The following is a 27,522-nucleotide window of genomic DNA, read 5'->3' as shown; positions in this document are numbered from 1 at the left end:
GACACAGGAAGCCTTTACGTCCCCTTAGCCACCTGGTATCACTGACCTTAACTGAGGCCAGGAAAGGGCCAATTATAATGGGGGAATGTTGAGACTGAAGAGGAGGGCTGGGGAGATGGCTCAGGGTTAAAGCACTTGTGTGAGAGCATGACCAGTCCAGAGTCCATATAAATTAGTGTGCAGTATCTGCAATCCCAGCACTCCTCGGGAGCTTCAGGCCTGTTGGCCTGGAGTGTGCACAGTGACCTGAACTTCCATAAAGCCTGCACTACGCGTAAAGGTGCTCTTGAACACAAATCCAGACTAAAAAAAAATCTGAAGAGGAAATTGGTTTTGTTGCTGCTGAGCATAAAAATCCTGCCATTTTTCTCCCTGCTGGAGCTGCACTCTGGTATCTACCCAAGCACCTGGTGTCTGGGGGCCAGGGACAGATGATTATTAAAATTACATCTTCTTAGAAAGTTGGGCTAGTTGGCAGTGATAACTTTGCTAACATTTCTTTGCAAAGAACAAAAACAAGGTAATTTTTTCCCCTCATGAGAAAGAATGTGTTTGGCACCATACTTTTTTTTTTTTTTTTTTTTTTAAGATTATTGCTGAAATTGGCTGAGTGTTACTCCTCAGAAGTAATTTTTATATTGTCAGCTGCCTCATATCTGAAAAGCTCATTCTCCCTCAGCACTCGGGCAGTTTCTATCGTTTGGTGTGGAGGGTCAGTGAGAACCACCTTATGAGTGCAGGTATGCTGGAATTGAGCTAAGGGGACTCAGGAAGTGAGATGCCTCCTTAGTGTGACCCTCCCACCAGGAGGACAGAGAGACCCAAGAGGAGCATTGTAGTTGCATGCACAGTACCCAGTATCCTTTCTGTTGTTTCCAGTTTTAAGCACCCAATAAGATAGATGCATAGAGCCACACATGTGTTCCATGTGTTGTGCTTGCATGGAGAGAGGGGAGTATTTGGGCTTCTCAGCCTGCCTGAGGCCCAATACTGACTTGGTGGAATCTGGTTTTGTCCTTTGGTGTCTTGGCCCTTGAAGGCTGTGTATTTAGTAGTGATGGTGTGTGCAGGTTTGGTTCCAGTGTTTGAGGCACCTCTGAGTGTCTGGGAGAAAGAACTATGCCATGTTCATGGCCAGTGACGTGTACCTTGCCAACAAAAAGGAATTTCTGTTGCTGTGAGCACAGACTGTCATTGAATGGTGTTTGAACAGAAGGCCTAGAGTGTTCCGGTGAGTTTCACAGGGCTCTTTGTGGCCAAGTTGCCCTTTGCTGTGTTCCTGTGGCTTCTTTGAGCCGGGGGCTGCAGTCTGCCATGCAGCTCTCACTGAGGACTGCATTCACTTGCGGTGTTTAGTTCTTCCTGTATTCAGTGGACTCATCATCCTCTAATAGAGGATTCTGATGGAAATTGAGGAAGCTAAACTTTCTTTTGAGACAGGGCTCAGTATAACCCAGGCTGCCTTGAAATCTGTGTGTGTAACTAAGGTTGGCTCAACCTCTTGAGTGCTGGAATTACAGGGTAGGACTGCTATGCAGCCCCACAAGCCTCTGCCCTTGCCCTTCTCTTTGGCATTTTGTTCTGTCCCCTCGGTGGTAGACAGTTTTTGGGCAAAGCCCTTGATGGGGATTCCTCTGCTTAGCTGGAGAGTGTCCAGTTTTCATGCGAATGGGAATCGAACACTGGGTAAGGGCAAAGAAAGTTCTAGGAGTCTATTAAAAACAACTCTCTTCCCCTGAGATGAGCGATTAACAGTGTACAGTGTCTCTGCTTTGGCTGCAGACTGTCATCTTACTATTGATCACATGGAATAGAGTATTTTTTCTGGATCGATAGCTTCAGTGAACTCAGTAGTTTACTTTTGGCTGTATTGGTCCTCTGCTTTCTCTCCTTTGAGGATGTCATGGTCTGGTTTGCTTTTGTTTGTCTCTTCACAGACCTCTCCTGTCCAGGGGATAGCAGGGGAACTGGACAGGAGACAGCAATTGGCCTTCTTAAGCATTCTCACTTTCCCAGACATTGGTGTGGCTGATGCTTTCCCTCTTTCCCCAGAGACATATTTTTGAATGCTCTTTTAGCATCTCGAAAGGTCCATTCACTTCTTGAGTTTATAGTCTCCCTTTGTCCACTGACTATATTTCTTGAGCTGCATTTTCCAGAAGAGAAACAGCACAAAACCGTTTTTGCTGATGGCTGGTGGAGGAGGGCACATCGATAGCTGAGAGACAGAAATTAGACCAGGGAGCCTGGCAGAGCCGCTCTGGAAATGTGGTTTGCAGAGTCTGTTCTGAAGTGAGAGCCTGTTGGCACTCCGCTCTGGGAAATGGACTAGAGAAGCTGCTGCAGGAGGGAGGAGACTGGTGCTTTCTGGTGCTGCTCTGGGTGAGGTGGGGCTTACAGAACAGGGACATATGTGCATGTTCTTAGTGACTACAGCTGCCATGGAGCAGTCCTCAGCAGTGCTTCCAAGGAGATAAATCTTCTCATTTGGTTTTGAAAGAGTAGGAAGGACCTGGTGTATCTATGTTGGGTTTGGATGCCAAGCAGGAGGGAGCGGGCGGGATTTAGACAGACAGGCTTCCTTCCTAGGCCTCTCAGCATGTGGACACACAGATCAATTTCTTATCCTTCGTTCAGCTGGACACTGGGTTAGAGACTGTTGAACAAGACGTCCCCTCCTGTTTCATATCACATAACGCATTCATTTCAGCCACTGAGCCTAAATTACTGTTTGCTTTCTTTCTGTCTCCCGCCCACCCCTGAACAGTAAGAATGCTGGTAAGGATGAAGTTAGTTTATCCGTGCTAATGCTTTGATTTTTCTTTTCTCTTTCTCTTTGCCACAGTAGGTAACCAGTTAGGGGCCTTGGTACATCAAAGGTAAGCAGTGGGTTATGTTTTATTATTTATTGATCATTTCTAATTGTTTATTGATCCACCATCTGCACTGGAGTGTTAGCAAGTCAGAGGTTGGGAGTGTGGGAAGCCAGGGGCTAGATTTCCTTAAGACCCATGGTTTCTGTCAGCCCTCTCCAAAACAGTATCGGCCAGAGGAGCAGACTGACATGAGGCACTAAGCCAGCCCCTGTTGGGCCTCAAGAGACTTGCACAATGGTGGAGTTGCTCTCTTCCACTGTAGAGTCCATTTGAAAGGAGGGAGTGCATTGTCCTGCTGGTTCTGAGAATTTCCGAGTGCCTCAGGATCTTCAGCTTCTTCACAGAAGAAGAATGCAGTTCTTGGGCGAACAGAGTGTATGGGGCTTCAGAATCAGGATGTTCTGGGATTGGGGATTTGTTGAACAGTGTTTAGTTGCTTCTCTCCCTCTTCCCTCATAGCTTTCCATTAAGGATTTAGAGACAAAGACCCTAGGCTTTAAAAGGCCCATCTGTAAGATAAGAGCATCTGATCATAGCATCACCTACAGTAAGGGAAAGTGCCCAGGAAACTATGCTGCTTCTCCTCTGCAGACTTAACTGTCAGTTGTGTCCTTAATCTGCACTGCCAGTGACACAGTTCTGCCCTCCATGTTCTATGTGAATGCTGGGGGTTTCTAAACATCACTAAGAGTCGGTTAAATGGAAGGTTTAGCCTGATTTTCTTGTTTGCATTGTTTTGTTTGTTAATGAGTTAAAATAATTTATGTGAGGTTGTTAGTATGAAATGCTGATGAGCATTATCTGTTAGACTGTAATTAGCATGTTACTTTTCCAGAATGCCTATTCTTAATGCCTTAGACAATTTCAACCTTGCTTTCAGAAGAGAACCTTTGAGCTGGGTGTGGTTTCATAGGACTGTCACTGTATTTGTGAGGCTAGCCTGGTCTAAAATAGGAAGTTCCAGGGCAGCTAGAGGTACATCGAGGGGAGTTAGAGATTGATTGCCAGTGTTATTTCTGAGAGCTGAGGGATTGCCCAGCTCTGTGGTATTCTCTATTGTGTGTGTTGTTTTAGGGATCTTGGCGGGATTGCTTTTGTTCTTGGTGCTGGGGATGAGTTAGGACTGCCAGCAAGCATGCTAGGTGAGCACCCCATACAGGCTGACCCACTGTGCTAGTGTAGAAGGCACTCTAGTCAGTTCCTATGGACAGCCTGTGCTACATAAGCAGGCACAGTGCTCAGCCCTATGTACAAGATGCCACAGCCTTGGCAGCTGTGCTGAAGCACATCCTGACGGGCCTGGTCTCTTTGCCAGGGGGTGTTAGGTCTTGAGGGCTGTGGGATGCCAGGGGGTGTTAGGTCTTGAGGGCTGTGGGATGCCTGGGGGTGTTAGGTCTTGAGGGCTGTGGGATGCAAGGAATTGGCCCCATTAGGATTGGGTGAATGCTTGTATTGTTCGAGACAGGGAGAGAAATGAGGAAAGGTCCCCATGTACACAGGCTGAGGTGGCTCCTGTCACAGTGATGTGGTAGCAGTTCTGTTTATGCTGTTAGATTTCTTCTAAGTGCTGCACTCTCCTGAAAACATGACTGTATTCGATCCTTTCCATGGTGGGTAAAAATCCAGCTGTGTGGGAGATGCTTAAAAATGTATGCTTTTTTTTTTTTTTTTAACTACTTGTATTTAGCATCCCCTAAAGTAAATGTTTAGATTTAATTGCTTTCCAGGGTGCTGGGCAATTGGATATTGTCCATAATACACTACATGCTACATTTTAAAGTTTGTTTGAAGGAGCCATTGGAGTCTTTTTTTGTTTTTGAAGGCACCTGATGGACAGGATCATATTTAACAAGAGTCTCACAGCACGAGTGAGGCGATTATACTGGCCTGGCCAACACTGATTAGGCTATGCGGGGTGCTGGTTTTCGTGAGCACATACCACCTTAGAAGACAGGTATATTAGAGGGGGGCCAGGAAACAAAGAGACCAGGAAATCCAAAACGTTGTCTCTGTATTAATCTAGAGAGCACACCCTAATAGGTGTCTGAACCTCTTTCTAAACCCTAGCAGATCTTTAACTGTCTGGGGTTGACAGCCCATCTGTTAGGCCCTGCTACAAGGGCACAGCTGTATGTAGAAGAGGCAGCTAAGGAAGACGTTGGTTTAAGGATCAGGATGGTTTTCTTCTGACTAGAGGGGAGAGGCTTTGGTGTTCTTGAGACATGCTTGACCAAAGAGTCTTGGAAATGACACTCTCTGAGTGCCTGGGAAGGGCCAAATCAGCATGATTTGTTGTAAGCTTTTATCTTGGGGATCTAAGATGGCTGCAGAATTTTGAATTCTGACTTTTAAAAATTGTTGTTTGTTTTTAGGGCAGTAATAACAGAAGAATTCAAAGTGCCTGATAAAATGGTTGGATTTAGTAAGTATCTTTGTTGTCTTTTCCCTTAATCCTGGTCTGTTACCATCTCTTACGAGCATGTTGCCTGTGAGAGAATGGGAGTGGGAGTGTGCTGGGCACTGGGGTCAATAAAGTCAGAGCATTTGTGCCTGGCTACCCTAGCTAAGGTCACCTCACCTCAGGTCCCATTCACTGCTGATGGCACATGCAGCTTCTGCTGCTGTGATGCCCAGGAGTTGATGGGCTCCCCGGAGATGAGCTTCCAGTGAGTTGGGAGCAGAGTATAAATGTCTGTTGGGTTAGTTAAGCTATCTGCATGATTAAGTGTGGGGGAGGTATGTTCTAATTCTGCTCGTTTTGTTGCAGTTATTGGCAGGGGAGGTGAGCAGATTTCACGAATTCAAGCAGAATCTGGTTGCAAAATTCAGATTGCCTCAGGTAAGGGCTGCTTTTCTCATAGATTTCTTTAGTAGAAATCAGTGTTCCATACGTTTTCCAGATTTGGTGTCTTTGCTTTTTTGGTAGAGGCTAGGGTAAGTATGTGTGGTTGCGTCTGTTTTGTACTTGTGGAGTTGGACCCCACCTGAGCACCAGAGCAGAAGCCAGCCTGGAGATGAGGTTCTCTCCTGCCTTTTATGGCAACACTCAACTCTGGCCAGCATGGCCTCTTCCTGATACCTGCCGGCTGGCCTAGCACCTATGTTTTTCTGCACCAGAATGTGATGCCAGGCACGGTGGGGCCTGCACCCAGCTTCCCTGTACAACCACCCTTCCACTTTGTGGAGAGAGGACAGTGGGGGTCCTAGCTACTTGAGTGTATATTAGACACCTTTCAGGACCTCTCACAACACAGTGTTGATCATGCGATGTTTAAAGACACAGATTGAAGAACAGTTTTTATTTTATTTGTAGTTTTATTATATCATCTGAGTGTGTGTGTCTTCTTTCTATTTGAGAGGAAGGGTCTGGAGACATTGCGGTAGAAGCTGTTTGTCACTTATAAGATACTCACTGCCATATCTGGAAGGCAGTAATTGCTGTTAGCTATTGTTAGCTATTGAGACTTTGTGGGGGACTGCAAACAGAGCCTCATGTAGGCTAGGACAATGCTATGTCCCCAGTTCCCTCCTTCAACTTTTTGAGGGCGGATTTTTTTAAGGAGTTTTTTAGGGTCAGTCTTAAAACATATGGGTGTTGGAAACAAAGGTTTTCCTCTAGTGTCAAATGGTCCAGGACCCATCCTGCATCCCTGCTGCCAGTTTCTTGGGCTATGGATACAGTAGCTGCTATAATCCTGATGTGCTTATGAAGTCCTTCCTAGCACCCTCAGAGCAGTCTGCAGACCTGTGTCCATGAGACTGCTCTGCAGACAGAGTGAGGGAAGTATAATGAAGTGACTCAGATGCTGCTGCAGAGCCTCTGGGCAGGTCAGAGTGAGTGGAGCTTGGTAATTAGGACCAACTCTCAGAGCTCTGCCGTGTCCTCCTGGCTCCCCTGTGGGACTCAGTCTCTACATTGAGAACTAAAGTTCTGTCCCCCAGCAAAGCAAACTGGTCTTTTTGGGAGACTGTGCTTCAGTGGGGGTGGTGTAGGAACCAGCCCCAGAGAGACAGTCTATACACAGAGGCAAAGGCACACAGTTGCCTGATGCCCACCAACACACCTCATCTTCTTGATTCTTCTTATAGAGAGTTCTGGGATTCCAGAGAGGCCCTGTGTACTTACCGGAACCCCAGAAAGTATTGAGTAAGTTTGTTTTATTTACTTTTTCCTTTTACTCTTCTTCCTCCTTCCCCAAGTGAGGAGAAAGGGAAGGGCAAACTGTTGCTGCAGACTGTCGGTCTGTGCTGAATCTGCCCCACAGCACATCTCCAGTCGGAGAAAGGCCTGGGAGGTTGCCATACCAGGAGAACTCTTCTGTTACCTCAGACGCACATGCCTAGAATGCCTTCCAGCTGTCGTGGCCTCTCCATAAACCAGGGACATCAGTGGACACTCATCCTGGCTAGCCATCTCCTTGTTAACACTTCCCATACCAAACAGGCCTGGGTCAGAGGAATGGATCACTGTGAACAACAGAGAACCAGGCACCAGGACTTTTTCCTGGGCTGATTGATCTGCTTACCCTTCTGATATTTGTAAACCAAGTGAATCCACTCTTTGTGGCCTTTGCTCCACTCACAGAGCCTTGTGAACCAACAGATGCCTTGGCTTTGGAGGTTCTTGGCAAGAGCCCTGATAATTTGCCTTGATTTCCTATCCTGGTACATGCTTGCTCAGAGCCCTGTACCAAACACAGACTCATAAACCCAAGTACCTCCTAAGGAGGAGGACTATGCGGGCTGGAGTGGTTTGCTTTCCTCTTTGAATCTGTACAGTAGTATTTCACTAGGGCATGGGGAAGCTGAGATTATGTCTGGCTCAGTAGGTAGGGTTGTTTTATTTCCATTTCTCAGGGAGCCTAGATGGGTTTAAATTCTCTTGTTCTGCTGTAACATTGCAAGCAGTGAACCAGAATAAATATCACTGGCAGGTGTGCATTATAGGGCAAGCTGGATGCTTTTGCTGGAGTAGCAGCATTTTTTTTCCAGCACAGGTTAATCTAGTACACTAGCAAAATACTAAAAAGCTGCAGCTGCTGAGAGCCCACAAGATGATTCTACACAAAGGCTCAAGACTGCAAAAAATGGCATGTCCTTCCTACTCTTCTAAGTGTTCCTACTTTGTACCTACCCGAGGAGTTGAGGCTTGAGAATTAAGCTTTAAGAGGAATCTCTTTCTCCAACACAGCCAGCCTGTTTGGTTGCTGAATCTGTTTCTATCAGGGGACCCCCCACAAAAAAAACAGATGATGCATGATTTAAAGAATAAGTTCTGCAAATAACAGCCAGGGAAGATTCTGGTGCAGAAAAGGGAATTGTCCCAACATGTGACATTGGTAGGCTGGATTGTACTGTCGCCACATTGCAGAAATGAAGACAGAGAGTGGGGTGTGAGACACAAAGTCTACTGGGCTGCACCAGTCAGGTGCTCCCTGGAGTCCAGCTGCAGCAGGACACTGCCCCTTGTGCCCCAGACCACACTGGAGATGTTGTGGCTTAACTGGAAGCAGTGTTGCTGGCCACAGGGAGACATTGGAGTCAGGAGCTCAAGCGTGGTTACTAACCCTGCTTTCTTCCGCCTCCCTCATCGCTCTTTCTCTCCCTCACCCTGGCTAACAAGTGTGCTGAGTGTTTCCCTGTGGGGCTTGCGCTGGGTGGGGAACAGAGACGAACAAAGGAGTAGGAGGTTTCTGCCACCAGAGCTGCTGACATTCAAAGTAACAGGCAGGACATGTAGGGATGGGGTCTGACAGTAGCCTGCTCCTTGAGACTCCACATGGAAGCTGCAGTGATGTGGTATGGTGTGTGTTACTTTTGAATTGCAGTTCTGTAGCATGGTGAATGGTTCAGACCTCCCAGGTTGTGAGGCAGGAGCTGGAGCTGGATGGAGGGCTGCCTTGACTCCTTCGTGTTTTCCCCGGCACCGTCTCCCTTCCCAGAAGACCTTAAACGCCCATTTAATGCTGGGTCTCTTGTGATTTTTTTTTCTCCCTCCCAAAGACAAGCCAAACGGCTCCTGGGGCAGATTGTGGACCGCTGTCGGAATGGCCCTGGCTTTCACAATGACATAGATAGTAACAGCACAATCCAGGAGCTTCTCATCCCTGCATCTAAAGTGGGTCTGGTCATCGGCAAAGGAGGGGAGACAATCAAGCAGCTGCAGGTGCGTGACACCGTGTACTGAGCTGGGCTGGCCTCCCACGCAGAGCCATGGCTCTTTCCAAGCCTCTCCTCATACGGGGCAGGAGAGACACCATGGAACAGCCTGGAGTTGGGTCTCCTGAAATCTTCTCCTTGTTAGCATCGATTCTGTACTCTTAAACATGCTCGTTTAGACAGACTAGGGGCACATACCTGGAATTTCAGCACCTGAGGGGCTGAGAGCAGGAGAATCAGGAGTTCAAGACCAGCCTAAGTTACATGATGAGTTTGAGGGCATCCTTGGCTTCATGAGACCCTGGCTTGGGGGAGGGGTTCATTTATAGCTAAGTATGGTGACACAGGCCTGGAGTCTCAGAGCTTAGGAGGCTAGAGTGGGAAGAATGTATGTTAGAAGCTGGGAATTATATAGTTGAGCAGACAACTGTAAAAACCCAGTTGTGGTGCACGCCTTTCCCCCAACATCCCAGCAGTACTCAGGAAGCTGAAGCAGGTAGATGTCTGTGAGTTCCAAGCTATCCAGGGCTACATTAAGAGACCTTAAACAAACAAAAGGTCCAAAAATGCTCATTTACTTTTCAAGTGCTCAGGGTCCTTGTCTATAGAAAGAGGAGTGACTGACTGCCTTACTGTACTCAGAGCTGGGGAGGTACCCATTCCCCTGTTTCTGTGAGTCACAATGAAGAGGCCGCTCTCAGCTGCAGAACCCTTTTGTATAAACTGAGACAACTCTAGTCAAGAATGTTTGAGATTGAACATGTCCCGCTAAGGCAGAGTATATGTCCCCAGCCAAACACACGGCAGCCACACTGACCCGAGAATGGATAGCTACTCATTTGAGTGCATGTTCTAAGCAGACTTCAGAACTCTAGCACTTGACATCTGTAGGTGATGGCCTGTGTGTCATACTCCAAGCCTTAGATTTGTAGAAGGCCTCCTAAAACCTAGGGTAAATTGTAAAAGCTTAGGATTTGGTGTCACAGAACCCACATATCATCCAGTTAGCCCTGGACCCCTGGGTGGTTTGAGAACCCATCTCACCTGTGCCTGGGAGGCAGCAGCACTTGGTTGCATGGTGGGTTGTCATCAGCTAATGATAAGCAGAACACCTTAATGTGCAGCTCTCAGTAGGAACAGCACCCTTGAGTTCAGATATTCCAGACATGGGTAAAGAGGATGGGCACATTGGAGTTTTGTCCCAAAGCCCGTCTGGGGGAGAAGGCATTACCTTATGGGAAGTGTGGCGTAGACTCAGGATGAACTGGCCCAGTCCTGCTTCTTGAGGCATCGTGCATTTTTCCCCATGACATTGAGGGTTGTGTGCTTGCATGTTCCCAACAGGAGCGGACAGGTGTGAAAATGGTCATGATCCAGGATGGCCCACTGCCCACAGGAGCAGACAAGCCTCTCCGCATCACTGGAGATCCATTTAAAGTACAGGTAAGAAGAACTTGTGGGTTAGATTCGTCTGGCCCAGTGGTTCTCATCTTCCTAATGCTGTGACCCTTTAATACAGTTCTTCATGTTGTGGTGACCCCCAACCAAAAATTATTTTTGTTGTTACTTCATAATTGTAATTTTGCTGCTGTTGTGAATCATAATGTAAATATCTGTGTTTTCTGGTGGTCTTAGGCCACCCTTATGAAAGGGTCAGTCAACACCACCACCATCCAAGGGGATCTCAATCCACAGGTTGAGAATTGCTGGTCTAACCCAAGTGGTTGTTGACAGCTGGTGGTACATCTTTGAGGAAATGTGATGGAGATGTAATCTCTAGCTGTGCCCAGTGCCAAAGCCGCTGGCTGGATGTGGCCACATAAGAACAGACAACTTCCTGGGACAGTGCATGTGCTAGTTTTCACGTTGCAGATGATACTGGGTAACCCAGATGAAGTATACTGTTAGCCTTGCTGTGCTGTGGTCAGTTTAAGTCCAGGCCAGCTGGAGGTGCAGATGAAAACAAGTGCCAGGTGTATCTGCCCTCAGCACAGCTTGCTGTGTGCTAAAGCAGAGTTCGGCCTGTGGCTGCACACTTACTGGGACAGAAATGTAAGTGTCTATGGGTATATGTTGTCAGGTTAATTCTAGTGTCCTATCATCTGCAGCCTGTCTCCTTACTGCATCTAACCTGTCGTGCTTCTTTAAGAGCCTTGGAGCGGGGCAGTGATGGTGCATGCCATTAATCCCAGCACTCAGGAAGCAGAGGCAGGCAGATCTCTGAGCCTCCAGGACAGCCAGGGCTACACAGAGAAAAACCTGTCTTGAAAAAATAAAACGAAAAGCACTGGACTTTGGCCCAGTGAAGCTTCCAATAATAAATAAGATTAAAATAAGATTACTGGGTTGGGGAAATGATCTAATGAATAAAGTGATTGACTGCCTTGCAAGCAAGCATGAGGACCTGAGTTCCATCCCCAAAGAAAAGAAGCAGCTAGTTGTGAATGGCACTTGTTAATCTCAGCTCAGGGAAGTAGAGAGAGGTGGATCCTGGGAACTCTCTGATCAGCCTGCCTAGCCTACTTGGAGACCTCGGGGGCCAGTGAGAGACCCTCTCTTGAAAATCACAGTGTACAGTTCCTCCTGCCAACACAAACATAGGTACACAATCCGATTGCATCTTGTCTTTGCATCAGTCAAGTTCCAGGAGTGAGCCGCTGTATCCAGCCCCTGTGTCAGTTTACATAGTGCTAGAGGTTGAACCTAGATCTCCACAAACATGTACATCCCCATTCTCTTGGAAAGTGTCTTCTTCAGGAAAACACCCCTATTGTATTGATCTTTCTTCATAAATCTGCAGGGAAATAATTGTGATTTTAAAGTCTTCAGTTCTTTTTTTCCTTTTGTTTGGTTGCAGTCCTAGGCATTGAACCTGAGGTCATAGGCAGGGTAAGCAAGCACTAAGTCCATTTGTTATTAAAAACAGGTGTGAACAGATGCACTTACCTTTGGGAGGACAGTAGGGTCTGCCTCGTGCTTTCAGTTCTGTGATGCCATCTTAATCGGAGGTCGGTACCTGCTGCAGTTGAGCTGGGCCTACGGTGTGGCTCAGTCATATACCATGTGCCTACGATTGTGCATGGTCCTAGGTTCCACCCCCTAGCACTTCATGTAGAAAAGCCAAGATCTAAGAGTTCTGAGGGCAGGAGCTGTGTCTATGGCCTGTGCTGCCTATTTCTGTCTGTCCTCTGGCTCAAGGGAGCCTCTGCTAGAAACATTTGGGGCCAACTGGAAGGATTTCCACTCACCTTAGCTGTGTTGACACAGCTGCAGATGGAGTAGGTACACTTAGAGTTTGAACCTTAGAGTAGTTGCAGTATGTCCCCCAAGACTCTCATCCTTGTCAGCAGTGAGCGCCTTCACAGTCTTGGGTCACACTGATCCTGACCCTGATCCTGGCTTTTCATCCGGTGCTGTCTTTTTCCAGAATTTTCCCCCATTGGTACTTTTGTTTTTGTTTGTGCAGCAAGCAAGAGAAATGGTCCTAGAAATCATCCGAGAGAAAGACCAGGCTGACTTTCGGGGTGTGCGTGGCGATTTCACCTCCAGAGCAGGAGGAGGTAGTATAGAGGTGAGCTGGACCTGTCACAGGTCAGTGGGCAAACAAGGCTGAGTTCAAAGCCAGCCAGGGCTACATAGTGATGTGATCCTGTCTCAAGAAAAGAGTGTTACTAAAACCACTGGTCACACTTCTCTCAGTTCCTTAGCCTCAAACTGGTTATGTAGTTTTTCTCATCTTCAAAACCCGAGAGTACACACACTGCTCAAGGGTATAAAGGAGAAACAAGCATGGAAAACCAGCTTCGTTACAGGGCAGGTCATTCCTCTGGTTTTCACAGTTTTGCTTTACAGATTAAATTGATGTCTAAATAGGTGCCAAAATCCAAGTCTTCACAGTGATAATGTTATGATTATATCAAACCTGGAATCTTGTTTTATTGATGAGATGAAATGTTATCAAAATCTGTCCTATAATTTTCATTTATGCCACACCATGCAAACATCACACTTAGTACCTTGAGCTAGATTCACAGTGGCCACTCGGGACAAGGTGGAGTCAGGCAGAAAGCACAATAGAAGCAAGTGGTGGTGTTCAGTGGTACAGAGTTTCTGTGGCGACCAATAGGCACTGAGTCTGGATGGTGCTGCTGGTCACTCCCCACAGCATCATGACTCCGTGTGAGGCCACTGGGCTCTGCACTTCTGGATGACTGAGTAGCAGGTACTATAGCCTGTGCATTTTACTACAGTTCCAGATAAAGAACAAAAGACTGTAAAAGGCCACAGGTAGAGCCAATGGCATATATTTGTATACAGTTTCACAGAAATTGTTCTGTAAGGGAAAAAATGCTTTATTATTTTAATTCCAAAATTGCACTGTAATAAAAACTAAGTTGTTTATTTAAAGTCTTTCCTTTTAAAAGAAAATGCCGGGGGCTGGAGAGGTGGTTCAGCAGTTAGGAACGCTAGCTGCTCCTGTCAGAGGACCTGGATTCGGATCCCAGCACCCACACAACAGCTCACAGCTGCCTGTAACTAGCTCCACGCTGTCTCTGTAGATAGTTGTACTTGTATGCATACAAGACATACACACACACACAATTAAAAATTGTAATTGGGTCAGGAGAGATGGCTCAGCAGTTAAGAGCACTGACTGGTCTTCCAAAGGTCCTGAGTTCAGTTTCCAGCACCCACATGGCAGCTCAGAGCTGTCTCTGACTCCCAAGATCTGACATTCTCACATAGACATACATGCAGACAAAACATCAGCGCACATAAAATAACAAATGAATTTTTAAGCAGTTAAGTCTTTACAAAGCCATATGTGCAGAAGCTCTGATGGTTTTGTCTGTCTGTCTAGGTTTCTGTGCCTAGGTTTGCTGTTGGGATTGTCATAGGAAGAAATGGAGAAATGATCAAAAAGATCCAGAATGATGCTGGTGTGAGGATCCAGTTCAAACCAGGTTAGTTTTGTGTTAGATCCGCCCAGGGCTGTTAGCTGGGCGTGTGTTTTCTTCCTTTCTTGTTGGCAGTCTCCATTTCCTTCCTAGTCATTCTTCCCTTCCTTGGTTGTGTACTGCCTTGATCTTTCTGGCCTATGGTTTCTAGCCCCCCCCACACACACACACAGCTATGAAGCATTTCCAGTTTGTAATTTTGCTAAGTGAACATTTCTTTACAAAATGCATCATTTTGATTTTATGCAATCGGAGACAATTTAATATCACAAAGAAGGATAAACCTTTCATGGAAGGGACGAAGATCTTACTGTGTTTGCTTAGGTTGGTCTTGAGATCGTTATTGGCCTGCTTCAACCTCCCAAGGGCTGGGTCATCTGTGCTTGCACAGTGACTGGGTGTTACTCTGACACGTGTGAAAAAGGCACACTCATACACAGTCCTCCTCACACTGCTCCAAGAGTTCAGACTGTGAAATGAGATTTTATTTGCTATTTGATCTCGGGCTTTTCCTTACCCTCTCTCATTTGGTTCCACAGACGATGGGATTAGTCCAGAAAGAGCAGCACAGGTCATGGGCCCTCCAGATCGGTGTCAGCATGCAGCTCACATCATCAATGAACTCATTCTCACAGCGCAGGTGGGTCCAGAACTCTGGGTCTCAGACCCTACGCAGAAACACACAGTGCTGCACCATGGTACTCTGACCACTCAGGCCCCTAATTGGAGTCTTTTCCACATCTGCCTCTTCCTGCCTTTCTTTGCTGATTTGTTACCCCCTGCCTTTATCGCCCAGAATCTAGGTTTTCACTACACATTTATTATGTGTATGTGTGCATGCATTTATTCATATGTGTGATGTGTACATGGTATGGCATGCAAGTGGCAATCAGTTCTCTGGAGATTTCCATCATGTGTGGCCTGAGGAGCAAATTCAGCTGTTAGGTTTGGTTGTTAGGGCAAGCCGTCTCACATACCCTAGGTTTTCTTTATACGGCAACTGTGTCTAACCTGTGGCCCATAGGTCATATGCTTCCTAGATATAATTATAGCCCAGTACAAAATTGCAAACTTATATAAAGCTTTTGAGATTTTTAAATTTGTTTTTAACTTTGTTTTGTTTGGGTAATTATATTTACTTCATGTGTATGAGCGTTTGCCTGCATTTGTGTGTACCACATGTATGTAGTACCCATGGAGGCTGGAAGAGGATGTTGAATCCTCCAGACTGGAGTTATAGGTAGTTGTAAGCCATCTGGCATGGGTGCTGAGAACTGAACCTGGGTCCTCTGCAAGTGCTCTTAACCACTGATCATCTTTCCATCCCCAGTTTTGTGGTTCTGAAGCATGAGCTTGGTAGATGACAGCGTCATGGCAGACTGTTTCCAACAGTCAGGTGTATTTGATATAAAACCAGTCCAGGACGTAAAGTAGAGCCTATTCTATCCCTGATGGCACCATGTCTTCATACACCTGGGTTTTGTTGTTGATGGGGTTTTTCCTCCCTCCCTCCCTCCCTCCCTCCCTCCCTCCCTTCCTTCCTTTTTCTTTTTTTGGTTTTTCAAGACAGAGTTTCTCTGTGTAGTTTTGGTGCCTGTCCTGGGTCTTGCTCTATAGACCAGGTTGGCCTCAAACTCACAGAGATCCACCTGCCTCTGCCTCGCAAGTGCTGGGATTAAAGGCCGGCTGTTGTTGATGTTTTGGGGTCCATTTTGATACAGGTCCTATAGCACAGGCTGGCCTCGAACTTATGGTGATCCCCAATAAGGATCACCTGCCTCAGCCTCTCAAGTATTGATTGGAGATGTGTTCCCCTAATCCTGCTCTTATACTTAGTTCCAAGCTTGCCTTTAGAATGTAGGTGAGTTTTTATGTTGTCAATAGCATCTGTTAACCTGAGGACTTGTGGTAGGGGACACATGTGGTAGATTAGCACATCCTCCAGGCCTGCAGGAGTGAAGACATATCGGTAACTAGAGTCAAAGGACTATGCAGCATTTTGGAAATTCATCTTACCTACTTGTCCATTAGCTCATGACCTCTGGCAAGTTCTGAGGTGCCTGGAGGCTCCTGCCAGCAGTCTCAGGGGTGAAAGGCTACTTCTCAGTTGTAAATGTGTACCTCCTGTTCAGTCCCTGATCACCAGGGTAGAGCTTGGGTTTTAACCAGAACCCTGGTGGTTTCTTAGGGTTGAACATGGTGACACCTTTTCTGTGTAAGTTTGAAAGCTGAAGAGCCACCTTTTTCCTCACATCGTCTTGGGAAAGCTGGCTGCCATGCCAGAGTCTGAGCAGAAACCCTCAGGAAACCATGCTTCCTTGTTAGGCTTCCCGTCTTCCTCGCCATCAGGTGCTCCTTCACTGAGGAGCTGCCTCCCTGACACCAGAGCGAGGCCCACTGCCTCCTGCTGCCTCTCTGTCATTCCCGACACACCAGCCTTGGGCCAGCCGTTCTGGGCCCCTCTGTCCCTCAGCCTCTCCCCCTAATTCTCTGGGGTTATGGACATGTGTCCCCATCCTTCCTAAGAAATCACTCTCGAGGATCTTTCTACAAAGCCTTCTTGGTAATAAGACCGCCTTTTTTTTTTAAATTACATTTGTACTTATTACATGTGCATGTTCGCATGCCGGGGCCTGTGTGTGGAAGTCGAAGGACAGCTTGGAGGATTTGGGTCTCCCTTCCACCAGGTGAGTCTCAGCAATTAAGCTCAGGACAGCAGTCTTTACCTACTGAGCCATCTCACCAGATGAAGAACTTTTCCTTGAGTCCTTTGATCCTTTCTGCTGGTCGTTGTCCTCTGTGGCAACCTTGTGGAGAAGTTGAGTCACACACTGCTCCGACAGACCCACTGAAAGTTAGCCTCAGCTTTGAGTAAAGCCTAATCTTGAGGACCTGGCAATGAAAAGTAGACAGCCCCAGGCTTTGGCCCACAGTCTCTGGCTTCCCGGTTGAGGCAAGTGTGTGGTGCTGTATGTACCCACAGGTATCTTTTTATGACAAAGTGTTGGTTGACTCTGTTCTGAATTCGAGCCTCCAAGTCTGAAGTGCTGAGGGTCCAGTGTGTGGTGTTGGTGTACCCTGTCATTTACTTTCTCACCAAAGAGGGGAGATGTGCTGATGGCAGTGGCAGGCGTCCTCACTCTCACCTTTTTTCCTTACCAGGAAAGAGATGGCCTTGGAGGCCTGGCAGTAGCTAGAGGAAGAGGCCGTGGCCGTGGGGACTGGAGTTTGGGCACTCCTGGTAGTGTCCAGGAAATTACATACACAGTGCCAGCTGATAAATGTGGCCTTGTAATTGGCAAAGGTAAGAGGCAGCTGTCAGGGTTTCTGTCCCCTGCAGCTGCTCAAGGAGGGGACACCAACTCTCAGGCCTGTATTCACAGCATCCTCTGGGGCCCCTGACTTGGCTTGTCACCATGGAGTAACAAAAAAGCACCTGTTTGAGGGAGGGCCTGGTCTGTAGACTGGAATGAACGTGGCCCTGAGAAGTCACCAACACTCATGCCTTCCAGAGTGCTTTCTGACATGGCTGTCACCTTTCCCTCACTGGATTTGGCCACTGGGTCTTCATGGACAGCCTAGGAGGCTTTCAGCAATGCAGACAGCCTGTAAGGGGAGTCGAGATGGGCTTGCTAGTTGATCTTAGACATTTGGGGGCAGTTTAGAGCATTGGGTGGAATGCCTCATTCTTGCCTGCACAATGCCCTCCTTCCTGACAGCCAAGAGGGAGCAGGCAGAGTAGGCCATGGACCACCTAGACTTGGCTGGCCTCCCTGTGAGTACTGAGCTGAACTTTACTACTGACAGGACTTCTGTTTGACATGGGCTTTTGTGCTTTCCTTCATTATTCATTTGACAGCATAGGGAGAAAATGACTTGTCGCCAGAGTCCCTTAGATTTCTTACTACAGGAAATGTGACTTGGGCTGTCTCCACCAGCAGATCTTTTTTTGTGGGGGGGAGCTGGGGATTGAACCCAGGGTCTTGTGCTTGCTAGGCAAGTGCTCTACCACTGAGCTAAATCCCCAACTCATTCCACCAGCAGATCTTAATCCAGCCAGGGTGTGACCTTGGGAGCTTAAGTGGGTATTACCACCACAGACCCCCACGATCTGTAGTTACCACTCCTTAGGGGAGTGTCTGTGCTCTTTCCCCTAATACTCTCTTGTATCCATGTCTTTCAGATTATTGGATGGTAAGAATAATGGAGGAGGGTTTTGGTTTGAGACCAGACTGCCTCTGCCTTGTGACCCTCCTGTCTCAGCCTCTAGGTCAATGGTTCTCTACCTTCCTAGCACTGTGACCCTTTAATTTCTTAATGTGGTAGTGATCCCAACCATAAAATCATTTCATTGCTACTCCATAGCTACTGTTATGAGTCATACTGTGAATATCTGATGTGCAGGATATTTGATATGTGACCCCTGTTGGGGATTATAACCAACAGGCTAAGAACCTGTGCTCTTGCTGAAATCGCAGCATAGTGACAAATGGGGTAGTTTGTTTTTGTTCTCTGGGACATGCTGCTAAATGTGTCATTGATCCTGCTAGCTACTTAGAATGGTAGACATTCCTACACCCCACCCAGCCCGCTGACAGTAGTGCTAAGAGATTGCATTTACTTGGTACCTATAGTTAGGGGATCAGATATAGGTGTCTTGGCCTTTTGAAAACCATCTTGTCAGTGATATTTTCATTTGAGTGTGTCTCAGCAAACCCTGGCAGAAGCACCCCATCTGTGTGTGTGGGGGTGGGGTGGGGTGGTATCATTGTCCATCCTCCACAGAGCCACCCAAGTAGGGCCTAGAGGGCAGTGATAACAGAGTGAAGTAGTGCTGGCACCCTGTCCCTGTGTTCACTAACAATCTGGGATCCACTATAAGCTAAGGTGGCCATGGAGAGGATCTTTCATGTGAGCGGTTTCCTTTTCTTGGGAAAAGCATGTGGCTGATGGAGAGAGCCCAGGCAACCAGGCAGAGCTCTCCCAGCTTCTGCTCTTGGACAGCCTCCCGGGCCCCTGCTGGATTTCCATGATAAACACAGCAACATTGACAGATAGTCTGGCTAGCCCTGCCCTTGTCAGCCAGGCCTTTTAGCAGCTTTGATTAATTGCTTTACGATTTCACATCCAGCCAGCCGCTGGTGGGTCACTTCTGCCCCCCATCAGGTGGAAGAATGGAGCAGGCTGCTGAATGAGTTCAAGACAGCCACCATGTGCCAAACTAGTGACCTCATTTTGAAGGAAGATGAACTTAAATTAACTCCTTCTGGCCCCATGCAGTTTTACAGTGCCTCCATACCGATTAGCATGCTCCTGAGGTCCCAGCAGAGCATCTTGGGCTGCTGGCCTGGCTAAAGTGGGCTGCTGGGGGATGTGCTGTTTGGGGGCTGCCAATCCTCGTTCTCAGGCACACTTGCTCTTGCCTGCTGGTGCAGGTGCCTGTGGTCATGGTCTCTGTTTCTTCTTTGTCCTCGTTGAATCTCCAAAACTTGATTGGGAACAAAGCTGCTCACTCTTGATGGGGCAGAGATGATGAAGGCTACGGCCTCTGAGAAAAGGACCCAGGAGCTCTGCTGGGCGTGCAGCAAACACTCAGCTATCAGCCTCTAGTCTGTCCCCGCCTTCAGGAAGGCTCCCTGAGACTCACCTCCCTCTTTGTTACATGACCACAACTTGTGGGGTGAAATAAAGACAAAGCTTGTCATTGTCCTCTTTCTCTTCCACAGCCGCCTCACATTCACTTGGTGGTGTGCTTAGATGACCTTTGATCTGCTAAGGCAGTAGGGGAGGTTCGGTGTATTACACATGTCATTTCAAGCTGGCTTGCATTGGAAGTAGGCAGGGGCAACCCAACATAGCACAGCCGTGGGCTTTGCTTTTGGGCACGTGGACTCCCTTCTCTTCTACACCACCAGACCTTCAATGTTTTATCTTCTTCAGTTTTGTAAGACTTGTGCTCCAGGTTTTCCTTGTGTTCTGGCTATACTCCACTCCCACAGAGTTGATGTAGTGGACCCGTAAGTTCTGTGAAATTTCACAAGAATTGGGTCATTGTTCACTGGCTGGTAGAGTTTTTGTTCTGCACATTTTATTAAGAGACTGAGACTTGCCGGTTTTCAGAGAGAACAACTAACTTTCCATCACCCTGCTCCATCTAGGCCCTGTGCCCTGCCTCCTCCCCCTCTGTACTGCTTCTGTCTGGACCCATCCCCCACCGAGGCAGAGGGACCTGAGAGGGAACAGGGTGTGGTATTGAAGGCCAGAGTGGGCTCCAGGCATTGGTGGGGCCTGTAGCCGTCCATTTGACCTGTGGAGGGAGGGCAGCCCTGCCTAGGCTGAAGGCCCCATTGTGTATGGTAGGGCCACCAGGCCTCCATTCTCACAGTGACTCTGGGTGGATTTCAAGGCAGATCCAAGGGCCTTGGGCCCAGACCCTTCTATAGGGCCCTGTGGCCACAGGCCTCCGTCCAGCTCCAAATGGTCATCTTCGTGCCAAATAGCCCTAGGGGTTGGGGATTTAGCTCAGTGGTAGAGCGCTTGCCTAGCAAGTGCAAGGCCCTGGGTTCAATCCTCAGCTCAAAAAAAAAAAAAAAAGACGAAGCCCTGAATTTTCTCAGGGCCCTTGTGCAGTTAAGCAGAAGAAAGTGGCTATCTGTGGGCAAGAGTTAGCATGCACCTCCCAGCCTCCCCAAAACAGGCCACACAGACTCAAAGCCACCTCTGGTCCAGTCAACTATATCTCTTGCCTGCAGGGGGCGAAAACATCAAAAACATCAACCAGCAATCAGGTGCGCATGTGGAGCTTCAGCGGAACCCTCCTCCTAACACTGACCCCAACCTGCGGATATTTACCATCAGGGGTGCTCCTCAGCAGATCGAGGTGGCCAGGCATCTCATAGATGAGAAAGTTGGCGTACGTACACGGGCCTTTCCCCACCTGGCTTATACTAGCTGGATTTGCTTTTGGATGTCCAAGGTACCTGTTTTCCCCCAGAACCTTGTGCGTCCTGTGCCTTTCCATCCTTGTATCACATGGGGGCAGCCTCTCCTCTGCCAAAGGGAAAGTCCAAGGCTCAGGGAATGCCAGGCTCAGATGCAGTCAAAGAAGCCTGTGGCATGACTGGCCAAGGCTCCAGCAGTCAGCTCTCCGAGCATGTCCTTGCAGGCATAGATGAGCAGCCGGACAGCAATCTTCCTCCAGCACTGCCCCTCGGTCCCTCAGGCGTCACCCTGGCCACCAGCCCTGCAGGCAGCTTTCATTGACTCTGGCTTTAGTTTCAGGCACCTCAAAGCAGATAAAGAAAGGGAGTGTTGATGGAGGACAGATGGGCCACTGCTCACCTCAATGGGGACGTAGAATGGCAGAAAGAGCCCTGGGCCAGCCTAAATTGACGGGAGAGTCAAGCAGGTTGGTCCTCCCCCAGGGTGACATGCCAGGGCAATCGTGGTGGTGCCAGGACTGGCTGTGTGATGGTCTTGGTCACTTGAAGGGCAGAGCCACCACTGCAGGCAGACACTGTCTGCGGGGAAGGAAGCTAGTATGAGTGCAGAGCTGTCCCCTTCACTTGACTTGCCTCCATAGTGGGCTTCCCTGGGCGGGCCTGGCGGAGGGCACGGTGACGTGCCGGGGGTGAGAGCTCCTCTGTGCTCATACAGGGTGCCGGCCTCGGAGCCCCTGCAGCCTTCGGACAGAGCCCCTTCAGCCAGCCACCAGCTGCGCCACATCAAAAGTGAGTCCTCCGCCTCCCTCTTGATGGAAGGCCCATTACTTGTCTAACCTCCTCTGTCCTGCTCCTCAGAAGTGCTTATTCAAGTCCTGGGCAGGGACATCACTGTGTTCTCTCCTTTCTGTAGATCACTGACCAGACAGGGTAAAGCCTCAGAGCTCCATCTTCCCAAGGGAACACACTGCCTGGGTAGAGGGGAGGGTTTGAAAGGGCTGCCCTTCCTGCAAACCAACAATGTTCCTCCCTTGCCTACAGCGCCTTTCCTCCCAGGGGCTTCCCCAACATCGCTGCTAAAGTTAACGGGAACCCTCACAGCACCCCTGTGAGGTAGGTGATTACCTGTCCTTCTGCCTGTAAGAGGGTGAGGGAGTCAATAAAGAGGATGATCGGAAAGCAGGGGGAGGGTGTGTGACCCGTGCTGTCACGAAGGACTCTTCTGTCATCCACAGTGGCCCTCCAGCTTTTCTGACCCAGGGCTGGGGCAGCACTTACCAGGCTTGGCAGCAGCCCACACAAGTCCCAAGTAAGTGACTCACAAGAGGGTGAGGGTGTGCTCCAAGGTGGCTTCCTGAGGTTCACAGATCCAGGGAACTGGGGGTGTGAAGTGTTCTGCTGCCTTGCTCTTGGTTTAGCTCCTCCCCCTGAGAAGGGGGCCAGCAGGCCTAGCATGTGTGAATGCACAGGAAGATGAGGCTGCTGTCCCTGGCTCACAGGACCTCCTCAGAGCTTGGGGCAGGGGCGGAAGCGATGCTGGGTGTGGTTTGATAAGAGTCTCTCCTGTCTCCATTTTCTGCTGAGGGCGAATCTGCAGCCTAGGACTTCCCTGGGCTCTGCTCTCCTAAGCAGCCTCCTGCCCTGCTGAGGGCCCCCTCAGTCTTCTTTGTCAAGGTGACCCCACTTCTCACCAGTGACTTTGAAAATTTCCTGTCACCTGGACTTCTGTGGAAACCAACACAATTGTCTCCGCTAAGGGCTACCTTGGCCAGGAAGCTACTGAAGAGAGGGGGCTTGTGCAGTGCTCAGTCTCTCCCTCCGTGTCTCCACATCCAGATGTGCTCTGATGTTCTCAGACTCAGACAGTGCTTCCCTGTCAGCAGGTGCCCCTGACAGTGCCCACCCTCTATCGCACTGGGTTCCTGGTTCTCATCTTCTCCAGCACTCTGCCGTCTCCTTGCCTTGTAGAACTGGTGTCCGCACAGTGCTGGGCTGTCAATAGTGTTGTGCTCTGTACATTCCCCCCGGGCGGGAGGATGGCAGGATTGTGATCCCATCGCCCTGGTGTTCCCAGAATAAGCCCTGAGAGGAAAGCAGCTTCTCCTGTGCCCCCAAAAGGAGCACTAGTATCAGGGTCAGCAGAACTTGTCATTGGTGTGGGTGGTGAGCAGGAGGAAGGAAGAAAGACTGGCAACTTCCACCTGTCTGCCTGAGCTCTGCCTGTGTACAAATAGGTCAGGAAGCAGCAGTCCTGTGCATAGCCCTACATTGCAGGAAAGAAAACAGAAGCTGTTCCTCCCTGCAGTTCAGCCTTTCCCCTGCCATTGGGCTGCAGTTCATTGGCATGGCAAAAATAAGACACTCTGCTGGACAGTGGTGGCATACCCTTTAATCCCAGCACATGGGAGGCAGAGACAGGCAGATCTCTGAGTTCGAGGCCAGCCTGGGCTACAGAGTGAGATTCAGGACAGGCACCAAAGCTACAGAGAAACCCTGTCTCAAAAAACCAACCAACCAAACACACACACCACACAGCTGAGCTGTGTTGAGGGGCACATTCCTCACATTCCTCACATTCCTCTGTCTGCCTTAGACTGATTCTGAAAAGAGATGAAGGGCCTTGGTGAACCCTTCAACACCGAAGAGGCTGTCCCTGGCCTACTGCCTTATCCCTCTGCTTACCTGCCCCTAGCCTAATTCTGCCTTGCCTTGACACTGGGGATCTCCTTGTTCCTGCCTCCCTGCCAACACTGGAGAAGAAGGTGTCTTGGGTTCTGTGCTGTTCCCATGCAGAAAGGCTAGTCAAGATCAGATCCCAGCTGGGTGCCTGTTGTTTCTGCCCCTGGCATATGCAGTGTGTGTCTCTGGCTTCAAACCCCAGACCTGTGCCTTCATGTCACGGGGAGTTCCCACCCTGTCACCTTTCTCGTCCAGAGCTGTCGTGGAGCCTGAGGGCCTGTCTCTGTCCCTGGGAACTAGGCCCAGCAGGTCTAGGAAGACTGGCTTCCAGCCCTGCCTCCTAATAACCTTGGTTGCAGCCTTGCTCAGTGATAACTGTACTTCCCAGCGGGAGCCCAAGTGAGCCAGAGTGGGAGTCCATGAACAGGGCCTGACTGCTCTCTGTTCTCTGCACAGGCCAGCAGAGCCAGCCACAGAGCAGCCAGCCTGACTACAGCAAGGCCTGGGAGGACTATTACAAAAAACAGAGTGAGTGCAGCCGCCGCACACTGCCTGGCTGTGGGCTTCGCTGTCCAGTGCCACCTGGTTTTCACCCCGCTGGGACTGCATCTGGGTGCCCTCCTTATCTCTCTCCCACGCCCTGTTAGAGGAAGCCAGATATGGCCAATGGCTGCTGGTTGTATTGTCCTCAGTCTCCCGGGGTCATGTCAGGGCAGGCAAGAGGTCACAGTGCAGGAAAGGGAGCTACCTTCCCTGGGTGCTGGTGGCTTGTCTTTTCTGTGGAAGTCCATTCTCTCTACAATACCAGGAACCAAGTCAGGCTTGAGGGATGCCAACACCGAAATGTCCCCTGAGTGATTGTCAAAGCAAAGGGCCTAGGCTTATTCCAGTTGAAGCCAGTTCTGGGTCTGATGTAGGTAGGGCTCCCCTGGCTGTCTTGCACCTAGAACTAACACTTGGCCAATTGGAAGGCCCAGGTTAAGGCTGTCAGAAGCTGCTTGGACTTGGAGGCAGAGTCCTCTCGGCCATTAGCTCCTCTGGTGACTTGACAGGCAGGTGTCAGGTGGTCTCCCTCCTTACTGGGGTTGTGGGGGAGTTCAGGTACCTAGGGCCTGTTTAACACCAACCCCCCCCCCATCACCATCTGAGTGCCACACTACAGTGTCTCCCCACTGTGGCTGTGTTTATTCTCTGGCACCCAGAGTTGCTGGGCGGGCAGTTGGTATATGGGAGACCTCTAGAAGTGTAGCTTCTAGGTGGGCTGTGGCAGAGGCTGGCAACAGAAGGCCACTTTATATGGCAAGCACCTTTGCAGCCCCAAATGGCAGCAGTGGTCCAGTGGGAGCAGATGCCTCACGGACAGAGAAAAGGGCCTTCTATGCCCCCCCCCCTTTCTTTAACTCTGCTGTCCTTTGTCACCCAGGTCATAGCACCAGTGCTGCCCCACAGACCAGCTCCCCACCGGACTACACGATGGCCTGGGCCGAGTACTACAGGCAGCAGGCCGCCTTCTACGGGCAGACCTTAGGGCAGGCTCAGGCCCACAGCCAGGTCTGTAGCCAGTCCCCAGTGCCATGATGCCACCCAGCCTTTGTGCTTGCCTAGTGCCAGGGGCTATGGGGATCTCCTCTGCCTCCCTCTGTCCCAGCCTTGGGCTTGCTCAGGTGCTGCTCTTTCTATAGCTCTGGGCCTTAGTAGGCCAACTGTAACTAAGTGCTGGACTTTCCCTGCATCTGCAGTGAACTCCAGGGCCACTCTAGTAGCTGCTCCTGAAGGGCTGTGGCCTTTGTTCAGGGGGGGAAGGGCCTGGTGCTCCCACAGGGCACCTTCATGGGGACCTGATACCTTCAGGCCTTGTGGGAAGCTGGTGACTCAGGAGAAACCCTCCGCAATGTCCTGGTGTGCTGAGACTCCAGCATCAGGTGGGTGGGTGGGTGCTGGTGCTGACCCTCTCCCTCCCCCCACAGGAGCAGTAGATGGGCGTCCGCAGCGGCTCTTCCCCGAAATCAGTGTGAGAAAAACCTGTTTGTTACAGAGATTTTTAGATTTGCAAACCTTTCAATGAAGAACTTTTGTTTTGTTCTGTGAAACACTATATTTAGATTAACAGAATTTTTCTAAAAATCGGGAAAATTAGTTACTAAACATTGCTGGTAATTTCTGTGTCATGATTTCTTTGTTACTTCAAATGTGTAAGCTCTGGGGTTCTTTTGGAGCAAAGCCTGCGAGCTCAGGTGCCCGAATTCTCCTCAGAGTCTCGACATTTCATCAAATAATGGGTTTGTTTTATTTTTGTGTCTTTTTATTTACAGTTTTTTTTGTTTGTTTGTTTCTGTTTTCTGTTGCAACAGAAAAATGGCTTGGAAGTCTTAGGTGGTATTGTAACAAATTCTTTTAAAAAAATTTAAGCAGTATTTAAATATTCGTAAATGTAAATTCATTAAGTGTTTCACCTCTAATTTCTTGTATCTTGGCTGTCCAGTTTTATTGCGTTGTTTTGTTTTGTTTTGTTTCAAAGATGAACTATTATGTATTGTAATTAATGATGTGAAATGTGAGCTGAGACGGGTCCTTGTGGGGGCACTTGGGGCTGTGTCATTTCTAGTGCTCTGAGGGTAGCGCAGAGACGCAGTCCACCTTCACGTGAGCTGCCCGTCTGCCACCTGGTGCAGTTGTGTGTCTAGACCTCCAAGCTGGTTTTAAAACAAAAAGCCTTTCTCTATTCTCAGAAATATAAATACTGTTATTTTTAATATTAAAAGAAATTCAATATAACTTTTAACAAACACTGTGGACATTAAACCATATAAAAATGTAGTAACTATTTTTTAATTCCAAGGTGTTTTTTGCTTTTTTCTTTTAAATATTTTCTTAATATTTGTCAAATTAACTAGATAAATAAATAAATCTAGTATTAACCACAGTATGAGTTAAATAATTTTGATTTAATAAAAGGGATAATATGATTTCCAATGTTTACTGTAGTGTATCTTGTACAGATAACATGTATTTTTAAAGAAAAAAAAAACGGAATTGAAGCTATTTTTTCTTGCATTTTGAATTGACCCGAGGAACATTCCGTTTGAAATGTGCTCAAGTTACAGTTTCCAGTTCTCTTGTTTTCTTTACAATGCTTGAAATGTCTAACTATTAAAAAGGCAGTTGGAAATGTTATGCATGTTTGTTTGTTTTGTTTTTTTAAAGTGTTCTTTTTATTTGACTGACAATTCATTTTACACTCTATATAATAAAATTTCCACAAGATACCTTGTGGGCAAAGTGTTCTCCGTCTGTTCTGTTTGCTGGCCCCTGGCTCTTGCACTTCCTTGCCTGCATCAGCCCGACCTGTTGGTGCACAGTAACTTCTGAAGCCAAACTGGTGTTTAGGTGTAGCTTTACACAAGATCTTTTGACTTAAGGGCCACAGTAAGGACCAGTCTTCCCTGTCATAGCAAATGAGTGAGAAATGAGTTCTGCCCGGGCCTGGGAGGGTGTGGTGTCGGAGGGAATCCAGTGGGGCTGCACCCCATCCTGAGCCTGACACCCTCCAGCCCCACAACCAGGCATGCACTCACCTAAACACACACAGACCCTCCCGTGTGTGTGTGTGTGTGTGTGTGGGGGGGGGGGGGGGGGGGGGGGGTTCTTTTCCCTGGCTGCTGCATACTCCAGACCCCCACTCCCCTGTGCTCTGTTGGGTGGTGGTTATTCTCTCAGGCTCAGGTGGGACAGCAGCAGATGCAGGCCTTGTGTTGAAAACAGAAGGGGACTGACTACGTGAGCCCACCCCAGTTCCACTGCAGGCCTGACCACAGGACCTGATGGGGTAAAGACAGCTTTGCTGCCTGTTCTGTATCACCTTTTGGAAGCAACTGGCTTGAAATTCAGGGTTTTTGCCAGGGCATCTAC

General features: G+C 48.6%; 1 protein-coding gene across 3 annotated transcripts in view; it reads left to right on the top strand.

Moving 5' to 3' along the window:
• Positions 1 to 26,879, top strand: part of Fubp3 (far upstream element binding protein 3) — a 47,613-nt gene extending 20,734 nt beyond the window's left edge. The window contains exons 3-19 of one of the 3 annotated variants that reach the window (XM_036184007.1): positions 2,846 to 2,879; positions 5,249 to 5,298; positions 5,644 to 5,715; positions 6,966 to 7,023; positions 8,880 to 9,042; positions 10,380 to 10,478; positions 12,502 to 12,606; positions 13,897 to 13,999; positions 14,533 to 14,633; positions 17,156 to 17,297; positions 20,746 to 20,906; positions 21,650 to 21,723; positions 21,976 to 22,047; positions 22,170 to 22,243; positions 24,070 to 24,141; positions 25,037 to 25,164; positions 25,581 to 26,879. In XM_036184007.1, coding sequence (XP_036039900.1) covers positions 2,846 to 2,879; positions 5,249 to 5,298; positions 5,644 to 5,715; positions 6,966 to 7,023; positions 8,880 to 9,042; positions 10,380 to 10,478; positions 12,502 to 12,606; positions 13,897 to 13,999; positions 14,533 to 14,633; positions 17,156 to 17,297; positions 20,746 to 20,906; positions 21,650 to 21,723; positions 21,976 to 22,047; positions 22,170 to 22,243; positions 24,070 to 24,141; positions 25,037 to 25,164; positions 25,581 to 25,589 — 1,517 coding nt within the window. In that variant the 3' untranslated portion in view covers positions 25,590 to 26,879. The other 2 variants (XM_036184008.1, XM_036184006.1) reach the window with 2 other exon arrangements.
• The last annotated feature ends 643 nt before the right edge of the window (positions 26,880 to 27,522 follow it).

This window comes from Onychomys torridus, chromosome 4 (genome assembly GCF_903995425.1).
Source record: "Onychomys torridus chromosome 4, mOncTor1.1, whole genome shotgun sequence".
Taxonomy (NCBI): Eukaryota; Metazoa; Chordata; class Mammalia; order Rodentia; family Cricetidae; genus Onychomys; species Onychomys torridus.
Note: the sequence above shows the minus strand (reverse complement) of the source record. Positions and strands in the feature narration are given on the sequence as shown.